The sequence below is a fragment of the Lolium perenne genome, chromosome 1 (genome assembly GCF_019359855.2).
Source record: "Lolium perenne isolate Kyuss_39 chromosome 1, Kyuss_2.0, whole genome shotgun sequence".
NCBI classification, from domain to species: Eukaryota; Viridiplantae; Streptophyta; class Magnoliopsida; order Poales; family Poaceae; genus Lolium; species Lolium perenne.
This window is the reverse complement of record NC_067244.2, coordinates 247,153,438-247,181,180: the sequence shown is the minus strand read 5'-3', so window position 1 is coordinate 247,181,180 and position 27,743 is coordinate 247,153,438. Positions and strand designations below refer to the sequence as shown.

Genomic DNA, 27,743 nt, shown 5'->3' with positions numbered 1-27,743 from the left:
CTCAACCTGTTGCGCCTAGATTGGAAAGCTAAAGAGTACAGCGGAATATGCCGAAATAGTGGCCTAAGCTTTTTTCTCTCTGTAAAGCTTTGGCTCAAGAAGATTCTGAGATATCCTAACCTCGTGATTTTTCAACTAAGCTCCCAGTCACAAAACATTAATCTCACGAACACTGGAGAATTTAACGAGAAAAAAGGAACACTAGAACTCCCAAGGAAAGTTAATGGGTGCAAAGCATGGTATATGCGGTAACAGGAACCTGTACTTTTGCCATAAACATTTGGCGCACTCTCGTTTTGTAAACTCAATTATCAATTGTACTGCAAAGTAAATTGTACTTCCCTTTTGGCTTGCACTCATCATAAATCATGCAACACAAATGCCAAGATCATCTGCCAATGACGATGTTTCCAAACTCTCTTTCGTAGTTCTCATCATCCCAGTCACATCACATTTTGCAAATTATTTCATAGTAATACTCAGAAGTTAATCTTAAATAAATACTGTTAGGTGTGTATTAACACAATTTTCAAACATGTCCTCCCTCCGTCCAATGAAGGTTGTCTGAGATTTGTCAAAACATCTTAATTTTGACAAATCTCAGATAACTTTCATGGGCCGGAGGGAGTATCATATCTAATCTTCATTTTGATTTCATTTACCTTGGTATAGATTTGCCACCACCTGATAATAACCACCAGTCGACCATGCTTTAAGATCCGTAAAATTTACCAAAGAAGGTGTACCAAAGCAAAGCCTTATTGTGGCGAAACAGGTCGCAAGATCTAGGAAGGTCAGAGAAGGAAGAACAAGCACACCTGACCTTAAAGTTCTTTAGTAGGTCCAAGATCTAGTGGGTGTTGCACAGGTACACCATTGGCTGCACAATGGAGCACAGTTCTTGTGCGATGTTTTTCTATCTGAAACTTTGTAGCATATTACTGAATTTGGTGTAGATGGATTGCTGTTGAAGAAAAAAAGAGATGGCACTGTGGAAGCGGCACTATGAACAGTAATACAATCCTCCCGTTGCTCAGAGATTCATCAGCTTTCAGACACCCTATATGATCTTAATAAAAAATCTGAACTTTGGTTTTCATCTCCCTGCCCCCTCAACTTTTGTATTGGAGGTTCTAAAAATAATGACTTTTTTATTGATGTTTTTTAATGCAAACTATATTAGTGAGCACCAACACAGTTCACATGTTTTAGTGGCTGACGCTGGAAACACGACTCAAATACAAAAAATTGGACACTTAATTAACTCTGCGATAGCATTCAGCTAATTTTCTGGATAAACTTGGAGATAATTTTTTACCACCTTAGCTGATCTTGGTCGCAAGTTGATTTCCTTACAAACCCCGAAACCCTCCCGCGACCCGCGCCGCCCCCGCGGCGGCCGGGCCGCGCCTTCTTCCCCGAGCCTTCCCAGCTTCCCTCCTCCCCTGCCGCCGCCGTCGGCGTGTGCCGCCGGGCGTTGCCCACGCGGTGCCGGCGGCGGCGGCCGACTCTACCCGCCGCGAAGATGGGGGCGCGGGGTCCCTCGGGCTTGCGGCGGTGCACCTCGGCGGGCGTCGGTCCGGCAGGGTAGCGTGAAACCTGCGCGTCGGGTGGGAGGAGGGGCGGTGGCGCGGCCGTTGGCGGCGGAGCGGTGCGGCGGCGCCATGGCAGGGCCCGCTCGACCCAGATCTGGCCCGTGCGGGGCCCGGAGGGGTTCGGCGGGTGCTCGCGCTGGCACGCCGGCGGCGCTCCCTGGAGGAAGAGAAGGCAGGGCCGCGGTGGGTGGGCGGCGGCGGCACTCCGGTCAGCCAGCTGCAGCGTTGCAGCGGGGCTTTACGGGCCCTCTTGGGTCCGGCCGGGCCAGTTCGGGCCTGGTTTGCCTCGTAGCCTCGTCCGGTCGGGTACCGCGAAGGCGATCGCGGTGGAGGCAGTTCCCTCCCGCGTGGCTGCGGTGTTGCTACCCCCGTCCCCGATGCATCCCTTTTCTTCCTCTAGGCCCTACTCCGGTGACCACAGTTAGGCGGCGAGGATGGCTTCAAGACCGTGGTGGCGTGTGCTGGTGGGCGGCATGTTAGGTGGAGCACGTCGGAGCGTCTGGGGTGGTCGGTTTGGAGGTCGGGAGAAATCCCTGTCGGCATGCTCGATACCGACGCGGTGACGCCTGCGGGTGTCACCCTGCCTTCTTGAAGGGCGTCGGGTGTACCTCCTCCTCAATCCCCTCCGCATACCGGGGGAAACCCTAGGACTAGTCCGGGCAGCAGCGGCGTCATCGTCGTCTCCTTGGTGAAGGTGTTGCTTGGTATGCGGCGCCTCGGCGTGCTAGGAGCGTGGTGGTACTTCTCCGGAGGGCGCAGCGGTTGCGGGTCGTCATCGTGTTCGTCGATCTGCCGGTGTCGGCATTAGTTCTTCTTTCCTTTCTTTTTCTTTTCTTTTGGGCTTGGTTGTGCTGCGGCCCCAGCGCGTTCGTTGTATCGGGTCGTTTGCTATATTAATATAGCGGGGCGAAAGCCTATTTCGAGGAGGAGGATCTTGGTCGCACACATATAATCACTATAGCAACCCAAATTAGACAACACAGCTTTTAAAATGGTGACGTGTCAATGCCTCAATAACTAAGCAACCCAAACCAAGACAACAAGGCTTACAAACTGATAACGCGTCAGTATCTCAGAATAAGGTTACTACATATACGAGTATATCTCATGGCGTCTAATAGTTCTGCTTTGCCACGTTGGTTCTTTCGCAAACTCAGATCCCTTTTCATTAGCACTAACCTGACTACTTTTCAGATAATGACACAAGAAGAGTACGCAAAATGGAGCACTAATTAAACTACCATCGTATACCTACTCCACCCACTAGTGCTGTGCTAGTGGAGCAAGGGACACACCTGCAATTGATCAACATTTCATCAGAAGGGAATCAACATTAAACCTTAAAAAAGAAAATACATAAGAACAGCTAGCTTGCATGATATTTGGGACTAAACGTGTTTACTTGCAATGCACGCCTCATTGAACTACGTAAGCGTGTTTTGCCAATAAAAGAGTGTGTCATGACCCCTCTAAGTGGGTTATACTCTTACAAGATATTACACTACAAAGGTCTATGCGGTGTGTTGTGCATGCTCTGTTTGATTAATGCATGAAATGCATTCTTTTCCAATCAAGTTTGATACATGAAAATGTATCGTTTTTAACAGAGTTTGTCCAATTTCCCTTGGTATCTTGCATTGCAAAGAAAATAATTTCCTTGCAACAAAATGTCTACATATATGTCACACGGTTACGAAAAGCCGGGCTATGGCTAGCAAACCCTAGGTTCACGGTAACGGCCACCCGGACTATCCTTTGTCGGGTTTGGCCAGACAATGTCCGAAAAGTCGAGACATGCTAAAGCTCTACGCTTGACTTGTACCATAGTCCGAGCAAACCGGCTAGAGAGACGGACCCGACACGCAAGCAATACAAAGTGCGGTTGCTCGAACCGATGCTCTCCGGTGACAAGCCTTGCATCAAATAAGGAGGGTATATTCTACAAACCATCCCCTCTTCTTTCGCCATCGACACTTAATCCCACTCTTGTTCCTCAGAATATCCCGCGGAGATACCTTAAAAAGAGGAGACATCACAAGATACCACGATCACACACCACTTGCCATGCTGCTTCTTCCATCACATGACCCCCTTAACATGCAGGCAAACCAGCACAAGAAAGCTGGTCAGATTGTCACGGGGAAAAGTGCAAGAATTAAGTGGGATCCTTTCAGTTATATTTGCCACATCGAAATCACTAATGAAATTGAGGTCATCGTGTGGTTATTTGTGCAGAGGAAAGCTATGGAAGTGACCGACCACACGATAGTTTAATTTTGTGGCGTGCTGCTGCACTTTGGGTGGCGTAGGCAGCAGCAGCCGTGTGGATATTCTGCATGAGATCCGGGCATCTCCTGTAAAGGGGGCGATGGGTGTTTGGTGCACTTTCAGGGGCAGGGAGATGTTAGGAATGTTCCAGCTGGGTCTGACCTCTGAGGCTCGTGTGGAACATAGAAATTCTACAAAAAAAGAATTGATGAAAAAATTCCTAGAGATGAAATCCTGCGCGAGCCAAATATGTCCATACTTTCATGACATGAATGTATATAAGTTGGCAAAATAAACAAATAACCTTCTCCTAAAATAAACAAATAACTGATTTGACCCATATGTTGCACCCGTCCCTTCCCCTGAAATGTTTGATAAAACTTCCGTTTGCCAGTGAGATGAAGCGATTTGGAGAGGATAGAACAAGAGAGACATACTCTTTCCATCCGTAAATAAGTGTACATTTTTTAATTTTTTGAAAGTCAAACATTTATAAATTTATATGTAACATCAAATTACTATATTATTGAACTACATGTAAAGATGAATCTAGTGATTTTAATTTAATATCATAAATGTTGTTAAGATTAACTTAAGACAATGTCAAGGAGAAACATAAGGACCTGCGAGGTTTATGTTGGAGTCCCAATTTTTGTGTGTGTGTTGGACTGCTAATTGCAATGCTATGACAATCGTCAATTTTATGACTGCCGAGTCCCTTGAAGCCATTGCTAACGTATTTCATTTGGTTGTGCGAGCCAAATGCAAACCGTAACATACATAGTCAAGATGTGTGATATGGATTGTGTTGCTATCATGGGTGCATCGATTGCCACAACACCCTTTTCAAAATTCTTTCTAGAAAAACATTTTGCACAAAAATGTGTACTCGAAAGGAAGGGGGAACAACGAGTTTGTAATTCTGTTAGAGGGAAGCCCCAAAGGAAGTATAAATATTAGGACCCTTCTGGTTTATATAATTTTCATAGTAATTCTGTAGTACTTATCCATAATTGGTTCCTTCATAGAAAGCATTATTGTTCAAATTCTTCGAAAGAATGGTCTTCTTTACTTGAAAAAGGAGGAATGGCATGCCTTCTCGCTTTTTTTTTGTTAAGACAATAAAAAAAACTTATAATTTATGTAGGTACGCCTGCCACAAAAATCTAACTAACTAGATATTACATCATGAAATGACATGCAAGACTTATCTATAACTGATATCTTCCTATTCCATGTAAGTGTCCATTGTGGAGACATGGAATTTCTTGTGATTTAGCTCTTTCCATGCACGTAGATAAGCACCCTATCATAAATTCATAGTTACTTCCACTCGTGAACCCATTAATATCATTCTAGAAACCCTAAAGGTTTTTAGTGCATGTGCAATGGGTGACGTCAATCTTCGCTTGGATTTGTCAAGTCAGAATTTTGCTTAGTTGGAGGAGAGAGAATGAAGAAAAAGAGGACCGCCTTCCCGCATATCTCTTAGAAAATAAGAAAAGGTTATTTTCTCCATTATATCATATATAACTTCTCTTGTTAACACGTATTTCACTAAATTTTTAATCAATTCTCATTAATTTCTAGGAACTGCAATATGAGAAAACACATTATATGACTTATTTTTATTGCCTTCTTAATACGACATGGAGGGCTAAGAGAAGACTCGTCTATCCTATCATTGTACATGTTCTAAGGCTCCGTGGAAGAGCCCTGCTTACCTAGCTACAATACTTTTTTTTAAGATATGGGGGCATCGCCCCAGCCTCTACATCAATAGATGCACACGACTATCTTTATTTAACCAAACGTACCAGTTTACAAAAGATTCATTATTACAATCAAGGAAAATCTAAGGTCGACACAATACTGCAAAGATCTATTGCGAAGCAAGTTGAATCTCATGGCATTGTTCCCCAAGCACATTTAGCTTCTTCAAATTTCTCCAAACTTGGCACTCAGCATCCATATAGCTAAATTTGTAAATTCATGTGTTTTAGTAAGTAATAACATCTTTGGATTTATATTCTACTGACTGACACAAGTTTAGAATTATGCGTAGTCCTGGGTTGCTGAATTGTGATGTATTTAAATTATTTTAAGTATCTTCCATGAAAAAATAACCATGTAAGCAACAAGAAGTTGGTATCAGCCAAACGATAAAAGAGAAAAAACCTAGATTATCATTATCCACATGTATGCCAAAATGCAACCTTTTTTTAGATGAAAGGCAACCAGTGCCCATCCTTAAATTAATAAAGCACAAAATTATATAATGAGAAACAACAAGAACAAGTAGAGTTAGTTCACACAATAACTTAAACAACAATCCGCTACAAAAAAAAAGACATAGAGGCCCAACAGACTTAAGGAGGCACCCTACGAGCGGGGAGCCGAAAGATGAGTAGTAGAGTAGACCCGACGAAGCGCCTCCATGAGCATGTCCGTGGCCAGTAGATCATTGGATTTAAGCATAGGTCGTCAGAGCTGTATGAACATCAAAGTTTTGAAGAGACAATCTGCAGGTTGACGCGAGAAAAAAAGCAATCAACACCAAAATGTAACCTTAGTTTCATTTTTTTCTTTCGAAATGGAAGTACTTTGGTCTCTACATCAAGCGATGCACACAAAAAATTTCATTTATTGCATAGTTCAAAATTCAAAATATTTAGTTCAATTACAATTCACAAGAAGTCTTAGAAATTATAATTTTTTTACAATCTTGAAATGCAACTTTGACCATTAGCTTCTATTGCTATGGCGACAAAAGAAAAACTCAATGTTCTGAAGATAAACAAATCTATGTATTTTTTGATTGGAAACAACATCCGTGGTATAAATTTCCAAATGTTGACCCAAGACACGTTTAAAACGTCACCTTTTTTTTCGTGAACTCGTGGGTGTACAGAAGATTTCGGGTACAATTAGTTTCTCTCCGAGAAGCAGCAGCAGCAGAAGGTGTAGTCACACATCACTCGAGACGAGATGAGACGAGCGAGACAGGCGAAAGGCGACCACGGAGAAAAGGCGAAGTCCAAAACTCGAACCTGGAATTCTCGGGGAAAAACCAAAGTGACAGGGAGGAATCCCATTAGCGCAAAGAAAAATTTAGGATTTTTAGATTTTATAGTTTAGGCGCGGGCGCGGCCCCCGATTAAAGAAATCCAAAGAATTCGGGTGCGGCACCACCGGGAAAGGCGAGCCCTCGCGCACCGTAGAAATTGGCCACCGCCAGCCAGCCATCCCTCCATTCACGAGCAGGGCCGAGCACCATCGAGCAAAGAAGCTTCCCCCCTCTCACTCTCTCCTCCCGCTGCTACTACGTCCTGCCGCGACCCGCGATTCGGTCCGAGGAGGAGGGGAGGTGGTGCCGGTGATCGTTTCTTGGAGGAGTACTCGGAGGTCTTGGAGGCGCTGGGGGGATAAGGGGCGCTTGCCGGCCATGGTCGAAGGGCTCGCGGATGGATTGAGGCGCGGGGGAAGGGGAGGCTTGCTCCCTCTTCTTCGGTGATCGGTTCTGGGATTCGTGGGATGGCGGCGTGCTGGGTTTGGCACAGGTACCGCCATTTTCGTCTTATTTTCAGCTCATCTATTTTCTGCTCATTTCGCATTGCCCCTGCCTCTGCCGCCACCACCTGCCTGTTCCTAACGAGAATGTGCAATAATTTGTCGTATCAAATCCCTTCTGTCGGTATCACGTTTGCAGGGCAAAATTTGGCTAAAACGTGACTATCAAAGATTACGCCACACGGTTTGAGGGAATCAGGAATATTCCCCGAGATGCCAATTCCAGTCTAATTTCGACCAATTTACAATCATCCCTTCCTCAACTAGATTTGCTACACTGTCCCTGTCTTGCCTGTGTGTAACCAAACAACCTTAGCTTGGGTCAACCGTTAATCGATTGGACTACAACCATAGGCGGCCAACAGAGGAAATTCTGGTAGTCTGGTTGAGCAGCAGGTGACCACGGCGGCGGCAGGCGCACTGGCGAAGGTGGATTCAAGTAGCTAGTAAATTTGTGTGTCTCAGAGTTTCTGGTGAAACAGTTTTTTTTTCCCCCCTGCCGGCGTGATAATTATTGGAGTGCATGAATTCTGGCCATATTTGGGTATGCTGGTATGGGGTGCTAGGTTAGTTTGGTGCCTTTTCTTTTGCTGGTTTTAGGAGAACAGAATTAGCACGGAAGGTGTTGTTTTGATCTGATTTGTTTGACAGGCTTATCCAAACATGGGCTGTCTTTTAGCTGTTTTCGATCAGATATGATGGTGAATGACGCGTGATTTGTCGTCATTGTTGGTTTTGCTATCGATAGATCCAAAACTTCCTGTGTCAAAATAAAGAATCAAAGTGAAAACTAGGTTCCTCAACTGGTACCTATCATGTAATTTTTTTTTTTGCATGGTTTTGATATTCCAAATCTAGATTTATCTTGCTATGCTCTAGCATGGACTTTCAGATGTTTCATTTTTATTAGTTTTGATTTGGCCTGGCCCTACCTGTTGAGGCATTTTAATCATGTTTTGGCTGAAGAAGTTATCTTAATATTTATTGGTGAAACGGCTCTAGACCGTTTCATATATGCAACTTACAGCGATGTAAAATATAACCTCAGATCTCCAAAAAAAATTGACAGTTTTGTGTCATGGTTTTTCAACCTTATCATTCATATGCAATTTGCTTTCTTGCATCTAGTTTGAGCTTAACCCCACCTTTCTTACATACATCAGTAGCTTTTGTGGGTAGTCTTTCAGTATAAATGGATTTGGTCGTTTCTTACGAATGAATGGTAGCGCTGATGATCTATTAATTCTTACTTTTGGTACCTTAACATTATGTATTTGAATCTTGTCCGTGGTAAGTAGAATGCTTACCACTAAGCTATGTGTAGGCTTCCCTTATATTAAATTTGGCACTATTCTGTTTCCCTCTGATCACAAAGACATATAATTCATATTTTGTTGATCAAATTTATGGTCAGACTTTTTCTTAAACTACGTGTAACCCTTATAAACCGGTATGGAGGGAGTTACCATTTTGCACAAATATAATTCTTGTTCATTGTATGATTGATTCTTGTAACACAAATTGTCTGTTGCGACTTTTACATATTCGTTGGAGTAACTTCAGTAAAAAAGCGACAAAGTGATTCTTCTCATATTGGGTCCAACCAGCATCTCTGTTGCCTTTTACAGTTTTTTTACATCTTATTTATTAACAAATCATTAATTACCTGCTTAGCTGTCTTTAGTACTCCCTCCGTCCATAAAAGGATGTCGAAGATTTGTCTAAATTCGGATGTATCTATACACTAAGAAGTGTTAGATACATCTAAATTTAGACAAACTTGCGACTTCCTTTTATGGACAGAGGTAGTACAAGAATAAGATTTTTCATGGTTATTAGCACTGGTGGATGCGATGAATCTTTCGAAAGCATCAGACTCGATCTTCTTTATATTGTTAGATGTCATATGCATCTCCACTGTCATAAGCTTGAATTTTGCTAACAAATAAAACGATCCTGATCTGCATAATCTCTCACCGTGTCTTCTAATTAATCAATTGGTTTAACTTACAACCATGTTTAGTCAGTCCTAGTTATGGCATATTGCTTCTATAAAGTCCCATCTTCCTTTATCAGAGTATTTATTAACTATGCAAATACATAACTTCTTTCTGAACCTTAAATATGTTCTGTTAAGATGATGAACAGTTGGCCTAACCTTCTTCTAATATGGTTGCAGGATCAGTTAATCCCTGATGAAAAGTTGTCTGTTGCATGATCAATATTGGTCATAATGCGCGGGTATATTCTCTGATGGCTACTTATGAGTGTTGATCATTGAAAGGAAGCGAATCATTTGGTTGGAATTTCCTCTCTGGGAATTATCTCCTGTAACAAGCAATTCCTTGTTTTAGGGCAGATCTCCTTTGGCACTGATAGCGACTGTTCCGTGGTTCACTTGGGCAATTCTCCTTTGGCAAAACCTATCTAGTTCTCGGCAAATCTCCTTTGGCAAAACTACCTATAGTTCTTCCGATCTCCTTCGTTATACGCTGTCGCTTCCGACTGCTCCACTGCTCCCTGGACCTATCTCCTTTGGCATTAGCTTTAGATATAGATTGCTATCTGTTTGGCACTACCTTTAGGTTCATAGTCCTATCGAGGCAAATCTCCTTTGGCATTAAGTATTATTAGTGTTTCCATTTGGGCAAATCTCCTTTGGCGGTTACTGGATATCAGGGAATTCTTCTTTGGCATCTGCACTCAAGTGTTCTGACTGTACACATTGGTCCGAACGTCAACCTGCTGCTCAAAGGTTGTTCTTCACTTTATCAGATTATCACAGAACACAGCTTGTTCCAAAAAGGTGGGCGCAGATTCTATCTAATATTTCTTAATAGCATTGTTTGTTTCATATCATTTGAAAATGACCATATTTGGTGTTGCAGGGTTTGTAAACATGGACTTGTTTGTTATTGACTCAGACAGTGAGTCATGCACCGGAACCAGTGACAGCGAGGACCAAGAAGAATGTGAATTTACGTACAGCGACCATGCACAGAGCATCTTATCAAGCTTGGATGAGAGCATCAGCAAGATTGATGATTTTCTTACTTTTGAAAGGGGTTTTCTTCATGGGGACATAGTCCGCCCTGTGTCTGATCCCTCAGGTCAGATGGGCCGCGTTGTTGGGGTTGAAATGTTTGTGGACTTGGAGACAAACTCTGGTGATATAATAAAAGATGTCAACAGCAAACAGCTTTCAAGAGTGAGATCCTTTGTCTCTGGTGACTGCGTGGTTATGGGACCATGGATTGGGCGGGTGATCAGGGCATTTGACCTGGTAACCGTTGCGTTCACTGATGGGGCAAAGTGTGAAATGCTGTTAAGGGACTCTGAGGTGCTGACGCCCATTCCTCCAATCCGTTTTGAAGATGCACCTTATTTCTACTATCCAAGCCAACGTGTGAGGATTGCCCATCCCCCTGTTTCCAAGTCAGGAACATGGTTGTCTGGATCATGGAGGGCCAGTCGAGATGAAGGTGTTGTGTCTCATGTTGATGTGGGGCTTGTGCATGTGAACTGGATAACCTCAGTGACAAATGTTTGGGGTGATCGATCATCAACTCCTCCAAACTTTCAGGATCCAAAGAACCTCACTTTGCTCTCATGCTTCCCTTATGCTAATTGGCAGTTGGGTGATTGGTGCATGCTGTCTGCTGGTCACGATGGAAGTCTTGGGGCAATGGATTCGGTCAAGTCTTGCTTTCCAAGTGAAGACCGTTCTCAGTATTCTCAAACATATGTCGTTGGTAAGACAAAGAGCACATTTGACGTTCTATGGCAAAATGGAAGTATATCTCTTGGGCTAGAACCCCAGAACTTGGCTCCTGTTAGCACCCCTGGTGATCATGATTTTTGGCCAGGACAATTTGTCCTGGAGAAACTGGCAGTAGAGGAGGCTTCTGAACGCCAGCGGATTGGGATAGTGAGGAATGTGGATGCACTTGAGCGGACTGTAAATGTAAAGTGGATTGTTCCAGTGGATGATGACATTGCCAGATATGGAAGTGGCCCCACTGAGGAGACAGTGAGTGCTTATGAGCTAGTAGAGCACCCGGATTTCTCCTTTTGCACTGGTGAAGTTGTTATTAGGTCGGCTCTGAACATCGACAAGTCTGAAGCAGATCTCACCATTGGAACCATGACAGTTAGCAGGAAAAGTTTGGATACCTCCTCTGGCTTCTTATCATGCATTGGCAATGTTCTCAGGTATAAAGATGAAGGAATTGAAGTGCAATGGGCTAGTGGTGTGGTATCCAAAGTAAGCTTATTTTTTAGTTGGCTTGCTCTCCTTTTTGTGTTGTTGTGTTTTATGACCATTTTTTACCTATCTTTTCTAAATACATGGTCTGTCCAGACTATTGGTAACATATCTTTCTGCCTTATATCAATTTCAGGCGCAACATTTTGAAATAATTGGATTAGAGAGGCTTCTAGATAATTCACTGGAATCAGTGAATGAGGTGCATATTTCTGTTGATGACGATGCTGAGCAGGAAATAAATCGCTATGAGAGTACAAAGGTCAGTTTTTGTTTGCATCTATCCTTGTACTGTTTATTAGTTACATGCATTGAATTTAAGCAACAACTTAATGCTTTCACCCAGAATGCTCTGGAAGAATCTGCTGAAGACTGCACTGTTTCATTACGCAATGCTTTCATCTTCTCCAAAACAGCTTTTGGTTTTCTGACAAATGTGGTTTCTAGTTTCTTTGGCGCTCAGGATTCTACATCGTCTAGCTCAGTAAGTTTATATCTCACTACATAATTTATTTTCATATTTTAATCCAAGATGAAATACCCTTTACCAGACCCACAATGTGTGGGAGCTTTCAGCACTGGGTACGCCTTTTTTTACAGCTCGATGAAATTGTTCTCTCAGGTTACTGCAGATCCTCGGTATCAAATTGTGAAGACAACAGAACTACATTCATCTGCAGAGGATTTCCCTGAAGAAAAGCATATCATGGATTTGGCGACACAGATTGAGAAGCCACAGTTACCTTCAGAAAATGACATAAAAAGATTTGATGTTGTGGTGGACTGTTCTGATCATCATTTTGTGAAGGAAGGTGGCCACGAAAATGTAATACTTTACCTGATACAACTTTATTTATTTATTTTTAATTTGTAGCAGCTATTGTAGTTTGCGTAAATTATAATATTTTTTCTTGATACGTCAGGTCAAAAGAGGTTGGCTGAAGAAGATACAACAGGAATGGACAATCTTACAGAATGATTTACCAGGTTAGTTTTTCTATTTTTTTTAGTCTATTACAGGCCTATGTGAAACAGTATCTTGTCATTAACTCATTGCATCTAAAAATTTGGCAGCTGTTTATTATAACTTGGTATTGTTTTTTAGTCTATCAAAACATAGTACTAATGATCTATATATACCATCATTCTCTATTTTGTGTATGAAATATAAATCTGAATCTGTCATGCTGCAATCTATTTGATTGTTTTGTTGTTGGAAATAAGTAAAATGTTCTACAATTCACAGGATAGCATAGCATGTCAGGGTTTCTTTCTCAAAAAAAAAAATTGTTAGGCATCTTTATGAGATGATTGAAGTTAGAAAGACCTAGCTTATTATAGATGTATCATGTATTTGGCATCTTCACAATTATTATTGAGTATGAGATGTTAACCAAGTTATTAAGCTGTCTAAGATTAAAAATAGAATGTGTGAACAGAACATGCAATTCCGTTGTAAGTTGTGAGATTTCTTCTCTTCCTTTGCTGATAAAACTAACAAGTTCATAACATTAACATTACCATTACATCTAGAATTATGTAAAGCTAGTAAGTATAAAATCAATTAAAATTATTCACTTCATAAACTAAAACATTTTGGAAAAAAATAGTGTATGTTAGCCTTTTTTGTACGTTTAATAAATCCCTGTAATATTAGCTTAGCTTGAAAATCATTAGTTTGCTTGAAAATTTATGTAGTAAAGCTAAAATCGAATTATTTAGATTTAGTAGAAAGTTATTATTATGAAATAACTGATGGAAACATGAAGCGTATTTTCTGGTACAACACTTACATGGTATTCTTCTGTGCAGATGATATTCATGTTAGAGTTTATGAGGAAAGGATGGATCTTCTGAGGGCCTGCATTGTTGGAGCAGCTGGAACGCCTTATCATGATAATATATTTTTCTTTGATATTTTCTTTCCACCTACTTATCCTCATGAACCACCTGTAAGTTATTCTTTATTATGGCTCTTCTGTGTATCTTTCAGTCGAGATCGTCTAGCCGCTGAACAGTAACTTTCTTTTCCCAGTCTGTTCACTATCACTCTGGAGGCCTCCGCCTGAACCCAAACTTGTACGAATCAGGCAAAGTATGTCTAAGCCTGCTGAAGACATGGGCAGGAACTGGTAATGAGGTGTGGAATCCAGATGGCTCGACTGTTCTTCAACTGCTGCTATCCCTTCAGGCTCTTGTGCTCAACGAGAAGCCTTACTTCAACGAGGCGGGCTACGACAAATTTGTGGGGAAAGCTGATGGAGAGAAGAACTCCATCACTTACAATGAGAATACATTCTTGCTGTCGTGCAAGTCCATGATGTACATTCTGCACAAACCACCAAAGGCAAGTCACCAGCTCAGTAAATTCTGTACTTGACTAATACTCTGAATATCCTATATGCGAAAAAACTGATAATGGCTAAACTGAATTTCGGTGATGCTTGTTAAATTATAGAACTAAATATTGTCTACAAGTTAGAGTGCTTCGAATCCTAAGTAAAATGCAAGAACTTTCTTTATTGTATAATAATCACCTAACCAACATATAGGTTCATGTTTTTACTAAGTTTAGATGTACCTTCAAGTTTAAGAAGCAATATATGTACCGAATAATATTTGACGGGTCTTTCTCTTCATTCAGCATTTTGAGAATTTTGTCAAGGAGCACTTCACTTCCCGTGCACCTCACATCCTTGAAGCCTGTGACGCGTACCTCAGTGGCGACCTAGTCGGCCATGCACGTGACACTGCGTACGTATCAGACGACGGCTGTAAGAACTGCTCCACCGGGTTCAAGATCATGCTCGGCAAGCTACTGCCGAAGCTCGTCGCCGCCTTCTCTGAAGCCGGGATCGCCTCCGGCCAGTAGCTTCAGAGCAGGCGCGCCTTCGCTGTGGCCATGATGACGATGGCATTCCGTAACACGACACCGGTACTGTATAGATTTTTGCAATAAAATGCTGCCCGGTACAGATGTCTCATGTGCATAGTTTGTAAGTTTGGAACATTAATTTGTGTGTGATTGGTAAACTGGGATGGTGCCACAGATGAGAGAGGCAGTTGTGTGGTTTGTGCTCTGTGTTGGGAGTGTGGTGAAAGTTTGTAAATTGTGTGTGTGTTCAGATAGCAAGTGTCCCTGTCTGTATTGTATAGTTTGACAGAGCCTTGCCCTAGGTACCACATTATGACACACACACAAACATGGCTAAATTGATATATTTATTGTATTTTTATGTCATGGCGGTAAGCCCGTAGCCCAGTAGTAGCAGTAGCAGCAGCATAACTGTGCTATGGAAAACGCGGTGTGATCTGACGCGGAGAACGAACCCAACTCCAAACCGACCTAGCAGAACGAGACCGACTCGAACTCGGCGGCGCGGGCTATATATTCTGGAACTGGAGCCATGCTGCCGACACAACAGATCGACCCAACACTCGGCTTCTCCCTCCCCTCTTCGCTCCATGCCGCCTGTGCGCCGTCGAGCCTGTGTCGACGCTCACCGTCCTACGCCGTACGGCAAAGGCTGGCTCTCGCGGCGGCGGCGCCGGAGAGACGTGGCCGACGGCGATGATCCAAGCGACGACAACGGCACGCTTCTCACCGACGATGCGCTCTCGGCCGTGTTCGCGCGGTGCTCGGACGCCGCGGACATCGTGCGGTGCGCGAGCACGTGCCGGCGCTGGGCCCGCGTGGTCGCCGAGGAGGCCACGGTGCTCTCCCGCATCCTCCCCCTGCCGTCGCCTTTTCCCCACCTCCTTCTCGGCTTCTTCCACGACAAGGGCGGAGCCTACACCACGCGCAAGCGCACGCGCTCCGCCGCCGTCTCAGTGCAACCTTGCTTCGTGCCGGTCCCCTCCGGCACTCGTTTCCTCGGCTCCCGCACGCCGTCTCTGCCGGATGCGTTCCGCGGCGTCGTCGACCAAGACCAAGGGTTCTTTGAGCAGTCTCGGGCGGTCGCGGCCCGGAACGGGCGCCTCGTCCTGGAGCTCCGGCACACGGGCCGCGCGGCGGGCCTGGAGCTCTGCGTCTGCAACCCCATGACGGGCGACATGGCCCTGCTCCCGCCCCTGTCTGGCACCGACATGCCGGGGTCCTACGCGTGCGCGCTGCTCGCGGGCGACGACGACCTCCCGCCCACCTTCTTCCGCCTCCTCATCGTCTACAACCGCCGCGGCTTCACTGCCCTCCGCGCCTACTCGTCGGACACCGGCCGCTGGAGCGCGGAGGCCCGTCGGCAAGGCCCCAAGATAACGGATAATTAAGCACGTGCGAGAGTTCGGCCAGGGCATCGTGCTCCGTGGCGTGGCCTACTGGCCGCTGCTTTTCACCGCGCTGGCGGTGCGGATCGACACGCCGGAGCCCATCGAGGTGCGCATGCCGCGGGGCGGCCTCCTGGGGTACATGGAAGAGGGCGCAGGCCGGGTGCTGGGCGTGAGCCATGGCGGGAGGCTGTGCTGCGTCGTGGCAAAAACACGCGCGTACAAGCTTTGCATGGATGCTTATTTCTTTGATCCGACGGCGGGAGACTACGGCCAGTGGGAGCTCTACCGCGAGTGCGAGTGGAAGCCCGGCTCCGTGATGCCGGCGGAGAAAGGCCTCTCGATGCCGCCGCAGAAATTGATGGAGCCGCAGGATGATATGCATCTAAGACTTTACACAGCGATCAACCTGCGATGGTTCTACGAGAGGAGCGGCGTGGTCTTGTTCACGCTTGGAGAAGGCAGCAGTCGTCGGGGCACCTTCGCGTTCGACATCCAGTCACGCGAGATCAGCGAGCTCGTTGACGGCGTGGAATCGGAGCGGTGGAACCACTTCGTGGGCTACGAGATGGATCCGGCGTCTCACCTCGCCTCCGTGGCAGCTCATTGATGCTACCATAGCACCGTGCAAGCTCCTGTGTTGATCGTGGACAGTTTTTTTGTGCCTTGAGTAAACATTGGACAATTGGAATGAGTCCTTGGATGAATGAGTCCTTGGATACAATTGCCATGTGCATGATCGATGTGAAGAGCTAAAACGGTGCCAGATAAGAGAGACAAGCAGTTGATGTGGTTTGGCACTGATAGATTGCGGAATATGAATGTATTGATACGCGGTAATTGATAATTACATTGAGCCTCTTGGGCTGTTTATATAGTAGAGAAAACTTGGACAAAGCCATGTGACCGACATAAAATATGGACAACTCTTCGCAGTCTTAAACCCAAATCAGATCTTCCTTGGCTTATGATGGGGGATTTCAACGAGGCAATGTGGCAGGAGGAACACTTTTCTCGAAGAGCTGAGAGACTAATGATGGACTTCCGTGAGGTGCTATCGCACTGTGATCTACATGATCTAGGGTTTATTGGGACCCCATGGACTTTCGATAACAAACAACGGGGTGACCGTAATGTCAAAGTCCGCTTGGACAGAGCGGTGGCGTCCCCGGGCTGGTCGACTATCTTTCCAAATCATAGACTTCGCCATTTGATGTCTTCTCGCTCTGACCACTGTCCACTCCTCCTTTCGGCTGATACTGTCCCTCACCGACCAGACATTCCAATAAGGGGGTATGAAATTGCTTGGGAGCGGGAACCTTCACTCCCGGCGGCTGTTGAGGAAGCCTGGTCTCGCCGTGTGCCATGCAAGGACTTGGGGGATATCCATACCTCGCTAAAGGCAGTTATGTCTAGTTTGTATGGGTGGAAGAGGGAACATTTTAAATCTGTACCAAGGGAAATGGAGAAGAAACGTGAGCAACTGGACAGCCTTAATCACTTGACGGATGACGCTACCCTGGCTAGGAAATCTGTTTTGTTGAAAGAAATGGATGAACTCCTTTATAGAGAGGAAATCATGGGGATGCAACGCTCTCGCATAGCATGGCTGCGGGAAGGTGATAGAAACACAAAGTATTTTCATCGTCGTGCATCTTGGAGAAGGAAAAAGAATGGCATATGCAAGCTGAAACGACAAGATGGCACCTGGACTTCGGATAAAATTGAAATGGAGGATATGGCAAAGGATTTCTTCCAGAGTTTATACACCAGAGACGAGCATGTTAATCCCAGTAGAATAACGGACCTGATTCATCAAAGTGTTGATGAGGAGATGAACAAGGATTTATGCGCTCCTTTCTCAGAGAAAGAGATTAGTGACGCCTTATTTCAAATTGGGCCTCTCAAAGCCCCAGGACCCGATGGCTTTCCCGCCAGATTCTTGCAGCGGAATTGGGGGTATTAATCCCGAAGAAGAATGAACCCCAAGAACTGAAGGATTTCCGGCCTATAAGTTTATGCAATGTCATCTTCAAGGTGGTCTCCAAGTGTTTGGTAAACCGCATGCGCCCTTTGCTTCAGGATCTCATATCTCCTATGCAAAGTGCCTTTGTTCCTGGACGCCTCATTACTGATAATGCTCTGATGGCTTTTGAATGTATTCACTCTATACAGACCGGCTCAGCTGCTCGTAGGAAGTTCTGTGCGTATAAACTGGATATGGCCAAAGCTTATGACCGTGTGGATTGGAGATTTCTTGAAAGGGTTTTAGCGAAGATGGATACGGTGGGTTATGGCGTGTGTGACCACCGTTCGCTACACGATTCGCTTTAACGGAAACATGTTGGATCCTTTCACTCCATCCCGTGGTATTCGCCAAGGTGATCCATTATCGCCTTATCTTTTTCTATTCGTTGCTGATGGTTTGTCTTGCCTCATCAGAAGGGTGATCGAAGTTAAGTCCCTGCGTGAGCTGCACATATGTAGAAGGGCGCCAGGGATTTCTCATTTGCTATTTGCGGATGATAGCTTGCTCTTCTTTGAAGCGTCGGTTGATCAGGCTGTTGTGGTAAAATCAATCCTGGATAAGTATGAACAGAGTACTGGACAACTTGTGAGCCTAGGGAAGTGCTCTGTATTATATGGTGATCAGTGCTCCTTGGAGACGCAAGCTCAACTCAAGCAAATTCTGAAATATGACACTACATGTTTCGAGGAGAAATATCTGGGACTCCCGGTTCTAGAGGGAAGAATGAAGAGTGGTAAGTTTAAGCCCACTAAGGAGAAGTTCTCTAAACATGCTAGTGATTGGTCGGAAAAGTACATGTCGTCTGGCGCAAAAGTAGTCCTTATTAAATCAGTCTTGCAATCTATCTCCACCTATGCAATGGGGGTGTTCAAATTTCCTGCGGGGTCTATTGAGGATCTGTCACATATTATCTGCAATTTCTGGTGGGGCGACGAGCATGACAGAAGGCGAATGCACTGGGCGTCCTGGGACAAGCTCTGCAGGCCGAAAACTCAGGGTGGCATGGGTTTTAGGGACCTCAAGATATTCAACCAAGCCTTACTTGCTCGGCAGGCTTGGAACCTTTTGCAGCACCCTGAGAGCTTGCGCGCCAGACTTTTGAAAGCTAGATATTACCCTTCTGGTGATCTGCTGGACACCGCGTTCATACAAAACCAGTCGCAGACCTGTCAAGGCGTTTTACATGGACTTGAACTCCTTAAAAAGGGCATTGTTTGGAGGATTGGATCTGGCACAAAAGTGCGGATATTTCGTGATAATTGGTTGCCTCGCCCTGATGCTTTGAAGTTGGAAGGGAGGAAAGGTCACACTAGAAGACGCTGGGTCTCGGAGCTTATAAATCCAGTAACCAGAGAATGGGATGAAGCTATGGTGAGAGAATGCTGTTTTCCACGTGACGCCGAGGCTATCCTTTCAATCAAGCTTCCGGCTAGATCGTGCGATGACTTTGTGGCGTGGCAACCGGAGAGCAATGGCATCTTCAGTGTCCGTTCAGCGTACAGATTGGGTCTTCAGCCAACTATTGACACTCTGGGTAGGGGTCAGTCAAGCTCGGAACCATCCGGTGACAGAGGTGTTTGGAACCTTGTCTGGAAAGCAAAGGTTCCCCAGAAGCTGTGGGTTTTCGCTTGGAAGGCGGCGACAGATTCCCTTGCCGTTCGTCTTGGCTTGCATCGGAGAATCCCCACAGTTGACCCTGTCTGCAGTATTTGTGGCCAAGAGGACGAGAGCTCTCATCATGCTCTATTACGTTGTACTCTGGCCCGAGCCCTGCGAGACGAGACTAGAAAAGTGTGGACGCTACCGGCAGAAGAAAATTTAAGGTTTTCTGGTCATGAGTGGTTTCTGAACCTTCTTGGAAATTTATCAAGGGCGGATAGAGATAGGATGATCTTCTTACTATGGTGGGTCTGGCATCATCGTAACAATGTGGTGCATGGCGACGGTAAAGCATCAATCACGGCCTCAGCTCATTATATTGCAAATTATTACGACTCCTTCATCGCTGCATCGGCCCAACCTCCGACATTTCATGGTAAGCAAAATATTCAGGTTAGAGGAAGCTCTGGGTCTGCAAGCTCAAAACCTTCCTCCAAGTGGGTAGCTCCTCCAGAAGGTTGTCTTAAGGCTAATGTCGATGCTGGATGGGATTCATCTTCCAAGAGGGCCGGCTTAGGAGTAGTCATTCGTGATTGGAAGGGCCAGGTGATTCTCACGGAATGGAAATTTGTCCCTATATGCACAAGTGCAGAAGAAGCAGAAACTCTTGCGTGCTTAGAAGGCCTAAGGCATCTCATTGATTTACGTCAGTGGCCAGCAAGTCTGGAGACGGATTGTCTCCGCGTGGTACATGGAATGTCAGGCCATGATCAGAACTGTTCCTTGAACTGGACCTCCTATGATGAAGCACGTGAACTTCTGAAGATCTACCAAGATATTAAAGTTGTGAAGGTAGATAGGGCGAGCAATGCTGTGGCACATGGCCTTGCACAGTTAGGGAAGTCTGGTACTAGTGGTTTGTTACGTGACTCAACTCCTACAAGTGTGTTGGAGTTGATTAGGGATGAGCGTGAGGTTCGCCTTGGATAGTAGGTTTGTTTGAACACTTTGTAATCTCGAAAACAACAGGTTTCTTTCCCACTCTTTTCCTTACCAGGGCACCGAAGGGGACTGGAAGGTTTTTAATGAGGCGGCCTTTTGTTTATTAATATATGTGTTCTTACCTCAAAAAAAAAACTTGGAGGGCAAGAAGCCTAGTAGAGATAGATCTAGGTTACAATCATAAGCTACCTAATATAACTAAACGTAATATACTCTAACACCCCCCCACCCCAATATCGGGCGCCACAATGTTGAGACTGGAGCGTATGTCGACGAAGGACGTAGGATGGAGTCCTTTGGTAAAAATATCTGCAAATTGTGCACTTGTTGGAACATGCAGAACACGAACTTCTCCAAGAGCAACCTTTTCCCGAACAAAGTGAATGTCGATCTCGATGTGCTTGGTACGGCGATGCTGCACAGGATTAGAGGCCATATAGACGGCTGAAATGTTGTCGCAGTAGACAATAGTGACGTGCTCGACGGGGCGCTGGAGTTTCACAAGTAGTTGGCGAATCCAAACTGCTTCAGCAATAGCATGCGCAACCGCCCTGTATTCCGCTTCAGCCGAAGATCGAGATACCATAACTTGCCTTTTCGATGACCAAGAAACAAGATTATCACCCAAATAAACACAAAAGCCGGATGTGGATCATCGAGTGTCTGGACATCCTGCCCAGTCTGCATCAGGATAAACTATCAAACTTGTTGGGGAAGATGAGTTAAGTAATAGGCCATGATCAAGAGTTCCTTTTAAGTAGCGAAGAATCTTTTTGACATGAGAAAGATGAGGTAAACGAGGATCATGCATATAGAGACATGCTTGCTGAACAGAATAAGAGATGTCGGGTCGAGTGAGATTAGCATATTGTAAAGCACCAGTAAGGCTACGATATAAGGTTGGATTTGGAACAGGATCACCGTCAGCCGAGAGTTTAGTGCCAACATCAGCCGGTGTACGACATGGTTGATAGTCAATCATGCCAACTCAGTTTAAGAGATCAATAATATATTGTCGCTGAGAAAGAAAAAAAGTAGAAGATGTTCTAGTGGCAGTGACACCAAGAAAATGATGAAGTGATCCTAAATCAGTCATAGAAAATTCTTTGTTAAGAAGAGTGATGATATGTTTAAGAAAAGAATCAGAGAAAGATTGGAAAATATCATCAACGTATAAAAGAAGATATGTCGTGTGAGAGGAAGATTGGAAAATAAAGAGAGATGTGTGATACGCGTATAGCACGCGTCCGTTGGGAACCCCAAGAGGAAGGTGTGATGCGTACAGCGGCAAGTTTTCCCTCAGTAAGAAACCAATGTTTATCGAACCAGTAGGAGCCAAGAAGCACGTTGAAGGTTGATGGCGGCGGAGTGTAGTGCGGCGCAACACCAGGGATTCCGGTGCCAATGTGGAACCTGCACAACACAACCAAATTACTTTGCCCCAACGTGACAGTGAGGTTGTCAATCTCACCGGCTTGCTGTAACAAAGGATTAGATGTATAGTGTGGATGATGATGTTTGCAGAAAACAGTAGAACAAGTATTGCAGTAGATTGTATTCGATGTAAAAGAATGGACCGGGGTCCACAGTTCACTAGTGGTGTCTCTCCCATAAGATAAAGGGCTTTCTATTTTCGTGCCCTCAGGTCTTTAGTTGTACTCAGTTTTCCCCAGCTCCTTAGTTTTTCCTCAGTTTTCCCCAAGCCCTTGTTTGAAACCCGCAGAAGCAGCTCAGACGGCAGGATTCCCGTTTAGTTGACCGTTCTGTCACGTGTGGGGCCGCGTCGTGTGGGGCCGCGTCGTGTGGGCCCGCGTCGCGTGGGGCTGGTAGAAAGGGACCGCGTGGGACAGGACGAGAAGCGTTTGGTTGCACGTGAGCAGGAGCTGGGTTCTGTCTCTCTCGGCCCCAAATTGGCATTATTAAGTGCACCTTTTTCCCCTCTTTCTCTCTGTCCTTTTCACCAAATTAGTATAAAATCTAGAGAAGCTTGCATTTCTGACTTTCTTCAATTATTTGTGCCTTTTGGCCCTCGTTGTTTGCCCAATATGGCAGCAAATCTAGTACTCCCTCTGGTCCATATGTATGTAGTTAAATCTAGAAGCAAATCTCCAGGATAATGTACGATAAATTCACAGTCAAAGTAAATCAAGAAAACTAAGTACGGCCAACAAAATATAGTAGACTAGGGATAGATAATCCCTAGATAATATGGATAGATAATAAGCTGCATACACAGCAGCCAACATAGTAACAGGTTCTTCACAGCACCATCATACTAACATAACAACAAGGGATCCCTAGCTAACAACAAAGGGATCCCAACAACTAACTAGGAGGCAGCAGCAGCACACGTCCAGGACTCCGCCTACCCCATCTGGCTCTGCCTCCACTTGTTGCTCTTGCTCCCCTTGGGAGCCTTGGGCTTGAGCGGAGGCATGCGCCCGGCGGAGATCTCCACCCGCTGCAAGCTGCAGAGGTGCATGCCGAGCGCCCTGTGCTTGGCGCGGAAGGAGTGGACGTTCACCGTCGTGCCGACCTTGGGGAAGGTGGTGCTGATGTTCTCAGCATGCGTGACGAGGCAGTTGAAGTCCGTGGCGCCGAGTCTCCTGGTGCAGAAGGGGCACCTGTAGACCTCCTTGGCGAAGTAGGAGATGTACTGGCCGACCTGCAGCCTCCGCAGCACCTGGCGAGTCTTGACGTCCTCCTCCTCCTCGTCGCTGCCGACGTCGCTGCCAGACATCTGATCCATATCAAACAGAAACTAGTGAATGAGTTGCAACGATGACTAACGTACATGATAACAAAGTTAAGAAAAACAGAGTCAGCCTCAGTTAGAGTGGACATGATTATATATCTACAGGGAAGGTGTAAGCGAACTAAAGCTCATGCACAACAGATTTGTACACAGCAATGGTTCGTTGAACCCTCCCTGTAAAAATTTGTGCCCGACCATTCATCATAGGCAAAGAAACAGATTCTAGATCTGAACTAGATCTGAACTTGAACACATTCGAGATTATTTGCAAAATTAAACGGTTGATATCTTTTGATTAGTGCATAAAATAACTGATTGAGATCCCATGATTACTTGCATAAATTAACTGATTGAGATCCAATATTACTTGCATAAATTAACCGAACAGCCGAACCCCAAATCTTAAACGAAATCAAGAAGTGATCAAAACAAAATGGAATAAAATCGGCGCAAATATTAGCCCAATACTCATCCATCTACAGATCCATCTACACCAGCAAAAATAGGGTTCAAAAAGGAATGGGGAACAAAAAAGGAAGCAAACCGTAGTTACCTCGTTCCATGGGTCCTCCAGGGAGGTGTCGTAGGGGTTCGGGGGCGGGACGTATGGCACGGGGTCGTAGGGGTCCCATCCTGCCGGGATCTGACTGCCACCGGCGGCAGCAGCCTCCGATGCACCGGCGACAGCGGCGGCGGCGACGTCCGTAGAGGGGACGGCGCCGAAGATGGAGGCGTCGCGCTTCGAGCCTACCTCGACGATGGGATTGTCATTCTCCTTGTCTATCTCTCCGGCGGAGGAAGAGGAAGAGGGAGAGGGTTTTTTGCTTTGGAGAAGATGATGGGACGTGAGAGAGTTGGCGATGCGTGAGCGAGTGAGAGTGACAGAGAGAGTGCGAGGAGGCGTCTATAAAGGCGAGGGGTGGTTAATGCGACCCGCGTCCTACGCGTGCACAGGTGCACGTCTGCACGTCTTGGACTTCTGCAACGCGACACGCGTCCACGATTGCACGTCTAGACTTCTCCACCGCGACCCGCGTCTACGCGTCAACAATTGCACGTGTCCTCGAGTCTAACCATGGAAATTTAGATATACTCAGGTATACCCTCGAGTCTTATACTAGCATTTTTTGTGTGCTCAATTTTCCCCTCGAGTGCTAATACTAGCTAGTGCAATATACTCAGTTTTACCCTCAAGTGGCTGGTCAACAGAGAGTCAACAAATGGGATTAACTAGTTAAATGAGTCATTTAATGTGCAAAAAAATCCGAAAAAGAGTGGCACTTACTCATGGAGTCTTTACCACAAATTACCACTTCTCAAATCATAGATAAATCGTAGATAAATCAAGTTTTACCACAAATTGCCACTTCTCAAATCACCTAGTAGCTATGAAGGTGCATGGTTTTCCACAATAAGCCCTTCCCAAAACAGCTTCTCCCAAATCATACTTTGTCTAAATGAGGCCACAATTCTCACACTGATGTAGATTTGTATTGCAAATAGTTTGAGGTAGGCCAAGATGGGTTTCATTATACAAAACACACATTTTCCATTTTTTAAATCTCATATTTGAATCCCTTAGTCTGTTTACTACTCACTTGCCCTTGGTTTCTTGATACTACTCAGTTTTGCCCTCTCCCTTCACAAACTCTCATAGACGCCCAACATTGCCCTGATTGGTCTAGCCCATGTCACGCGGATCGTGCCCGCCAACCGTTGATCGTATGATCTAACGGGCAGGATAACCCCTATCTCTCTCTCTGGTCGGGGCCACCACCCTCTCTCTCTCTGTCGTCGGTTAGCTTCACGCAAATTTTGGTTTTCTGCATTATTTTTCACGAGCTAAATTATAAACTCTTTTTAGGCATTACGTTTCACGCAAAAAATGATAAACCATCACCGATTTGTTGTAGCCATTACTTTTCACGCAAAAAATGATACACCATCACCGATTTGTTGTAGCCATTACTTTTCACGCAAAAAACGATAAATCATCACCGATTTTGTTGTAGCCATTACTTTTCACGCAAAAAATGATACACCATCACCCATTTCTTGTAGCCATTACTTTTCACGCAAAAAACGATAAACCATCACCGATTTTGTTGTAGCCATTACTTTTCACGCAAAAAAAATGATACACCATCACCCATTTCGTGTACCCATTACTTTTCAAGCAAAAAACGATAAACCATCACCGATTTTGTTGTAGCCATTACTTTTCACGCAAAAAATGATACACCATCACCCATTTCTTGTAGCCATTACTTTTCACGCAAAAAACGATAAACCATCACCGATTTTGTTGTAGCCATTACTTTTCACGCAAAAAATGATACACCATCACCCATTTCTTGTAGCCATTACTTTTCACGCAAAAAATGATAAACCATCAACGATTTGTTGTAGCCATTACGGTAAATGATAAACTATCACGAATTACCATTTCTTTTAGGCATTACTTTTCACGGTAAAATGATAAACTATATCACGAAGTTCCATTTCCATCAAGATAGTCCGCATTACTTTTTTGTTGAGATATATACCCCCACAACGATCATCTCTTCCTTAAATTATTGTGTAAACCCCCACAACGGTCACCTCCTCCTTAATTTATTGTGTAAACCCCTACAACGGTCATCTCTCCCTTATAAACACCCACAACGGCCATCCCTTGTGTCAATAGGTTCTGCCTCTCTCTTCTTCGTTCACATGCACTTGATCATCCATTGCCATGGCTTCCACGTCTCGGACGCGGAACGGAAGGGGAAGGGGAAGGGGAAGGGGAAGGGGCGGCCGGGGTGGTGGATCATCATCATTGCCACCACCACCGTCGTCAACACTGCCATTGATCATAGAGGAGTTCTTCATCGTCATCTATGAAGACCCTTTGGTCAAGAAGGTACGTATGCGTTCCCACATATATGATGCATGTGATTAATTATGGACATGTTCTAAAAAACCTTTAATTTCAAACGATCGGCGCTCGATCTCTTTGCAGGCACTCCCAAAAAAGTTTGCGGACTATCTTGACGGCCAGGAGCCAGCTAAGGTGTATCTGCGAGCAGCTGACTGCGGTCCTCGTCTCTGGACCGTGGAGGTCCTATTTGACGGACAAGGCCGGATGTATCTCGACAAGGGCTGGGAGAATTTCGCCATCGCACACGGTGTGGATTTTGGCTGCTACGTACACTTCAAATATGAAGGCGATGATGTGCTCACAGTGAAGGTGTTCGACGAAACAATGTGCAGGAAGTACTACTACTCGCGATTTAAGATAATCTGACGATGAAAGTGACGACGACGTGAAGCCATGCATCCATCCCCTTTAGAGATCTAGCTATTTTCTATATATTTAGAGATCTAGCTATTTTCTATATATTATGCACAATGTTTAGCATAAGAGTCACTTTAAATTAAGCTACGAAAATAGTCACCGCCATGGTGAGGCGGCCCCACAGAGCGGCTCTATATTATATTCTCTAAATAAATAGACAACCCCAGCGGTCATTGGCTGCGGAGGCCCCACAGAGCGGCAATATATGATTTTCTATAAATAAATAGACGACCCCACTGGTCATTGGCCGCGGCAGCCCCACAGAGCGGCAAATATATGTCTTTTCCTGAAAAATAGACGACCCCACTGGTCATTGGCTGCGGCAGCCCCTCAGAGCGGCAATATATGACTTTTCCTGAAAAATAGATGACCCCACTGGTCATTAGCTGCGACAGCCCAATAGAGCGGCCCCATTTGTCAGCACGAGACGGGTCAGAGAGGAACTGCCCTCTGTGCAACCCCACCCGTCAGATTAACGGTAACGGTAAGGCCTTTGACCTGACGGCAACCCTCCCGTCCGAGCGTCTGCGAGGGGTTTCAAACTAGAGGGAGGGGAAAACTGAGGAAAAACTAACGAGCTGGGGAAAACTGAGCACAACTAAGGACCTGAGGGCACGAAAATAGAAATCCCTAAGATAAATAGCATGTTGGGTGAACAAATTACAGTTGGGCAATTGATAAATAAAGAGGGCATGACCATGCACATACATGTTATGATGAGTAGTGTGAAATTCAATTGGGCATTACGACAAAGTACATAGACCGCTATCCAGCATGCATTTATGCCTAAAAAGTACACCTTCAGGTTATCATCCGAACCCCTTCCAGTATTAAGTTGCAAACAACAGACAATTGCATTAAGTATGGTGCGTAATGTAATCAACAAATACATCCTTAGACATAGCATTGATGTTTTATCCCTAGTGGCAACAGCACATCCACAACCTTAGAACTTTCTCACATCGTCCTGCATTTAATGGAGGCATGAACCCACTATCGAGCATAAATACTCCCTCTTGGAGTTACAAGTAACGACTTGGCCAGAGCCTCTACTAATAACG

The 27,743-nt window shown here is 45.1% G+C and overlaps 1 protein-coding gene and 1 pseudogene across 2 annotated transcripts; both read left to right on the top strand.

Moving 5' to 3' along the window:
* Nucleotides 1-6,915: 6,915 nt before the first annotated feature.
* Nucleotides 6,916-14,938, top strand: LOC127327518 (probable ubiquitin-conjugating enzyme E2 24). Of its 2 annotated transcripts, XM_051354299.1 has the most exons (10): nt 6,916-7,423; nt 9,613-10,239; nt 10,322-11,697; nt 11,834-11,959; nt 12,044-12,181; nt 12,320-12,523; nt 12,621-12,684; nt 13,510-13,649; nt 13,733-14,044; nt 14,342-14,938. In XM_051354299.1, the coding sequence occupies exons 3-10, from the start codon at nt 10,333-10,335 to the stop codon at nt 14,567-14,569; spliced, it is 2,577 nt and encodes an 858-aa protein (XP_051210259.1). In that variant the 5' UTR covers nt 6,916-7,423; nt 9,613-10,239; nt 10,322-10,332; the 3' UTR covers nt 14,570-14,938. The 2 variants fall into 2 exon arrangements, with proteins under 2 accessions (XP_051210259.1, XP_051210258.1); XM_051354298.1 differs by lacking the exons at nt 6,916-7,423; nt 9,613-10,239 and having other exon boundaries at nt 10,300-11,697.
* A 224-nt stretch (nt 14,939-15,162) lies between these two features.
* On the top strand, nt 15,163-16,788 carry LOC127339488 (uncharacterized; annotated as a pseudogene).
* Nucleotides 16,789-27,743: the final 10,955 nt, after the last annotated feature.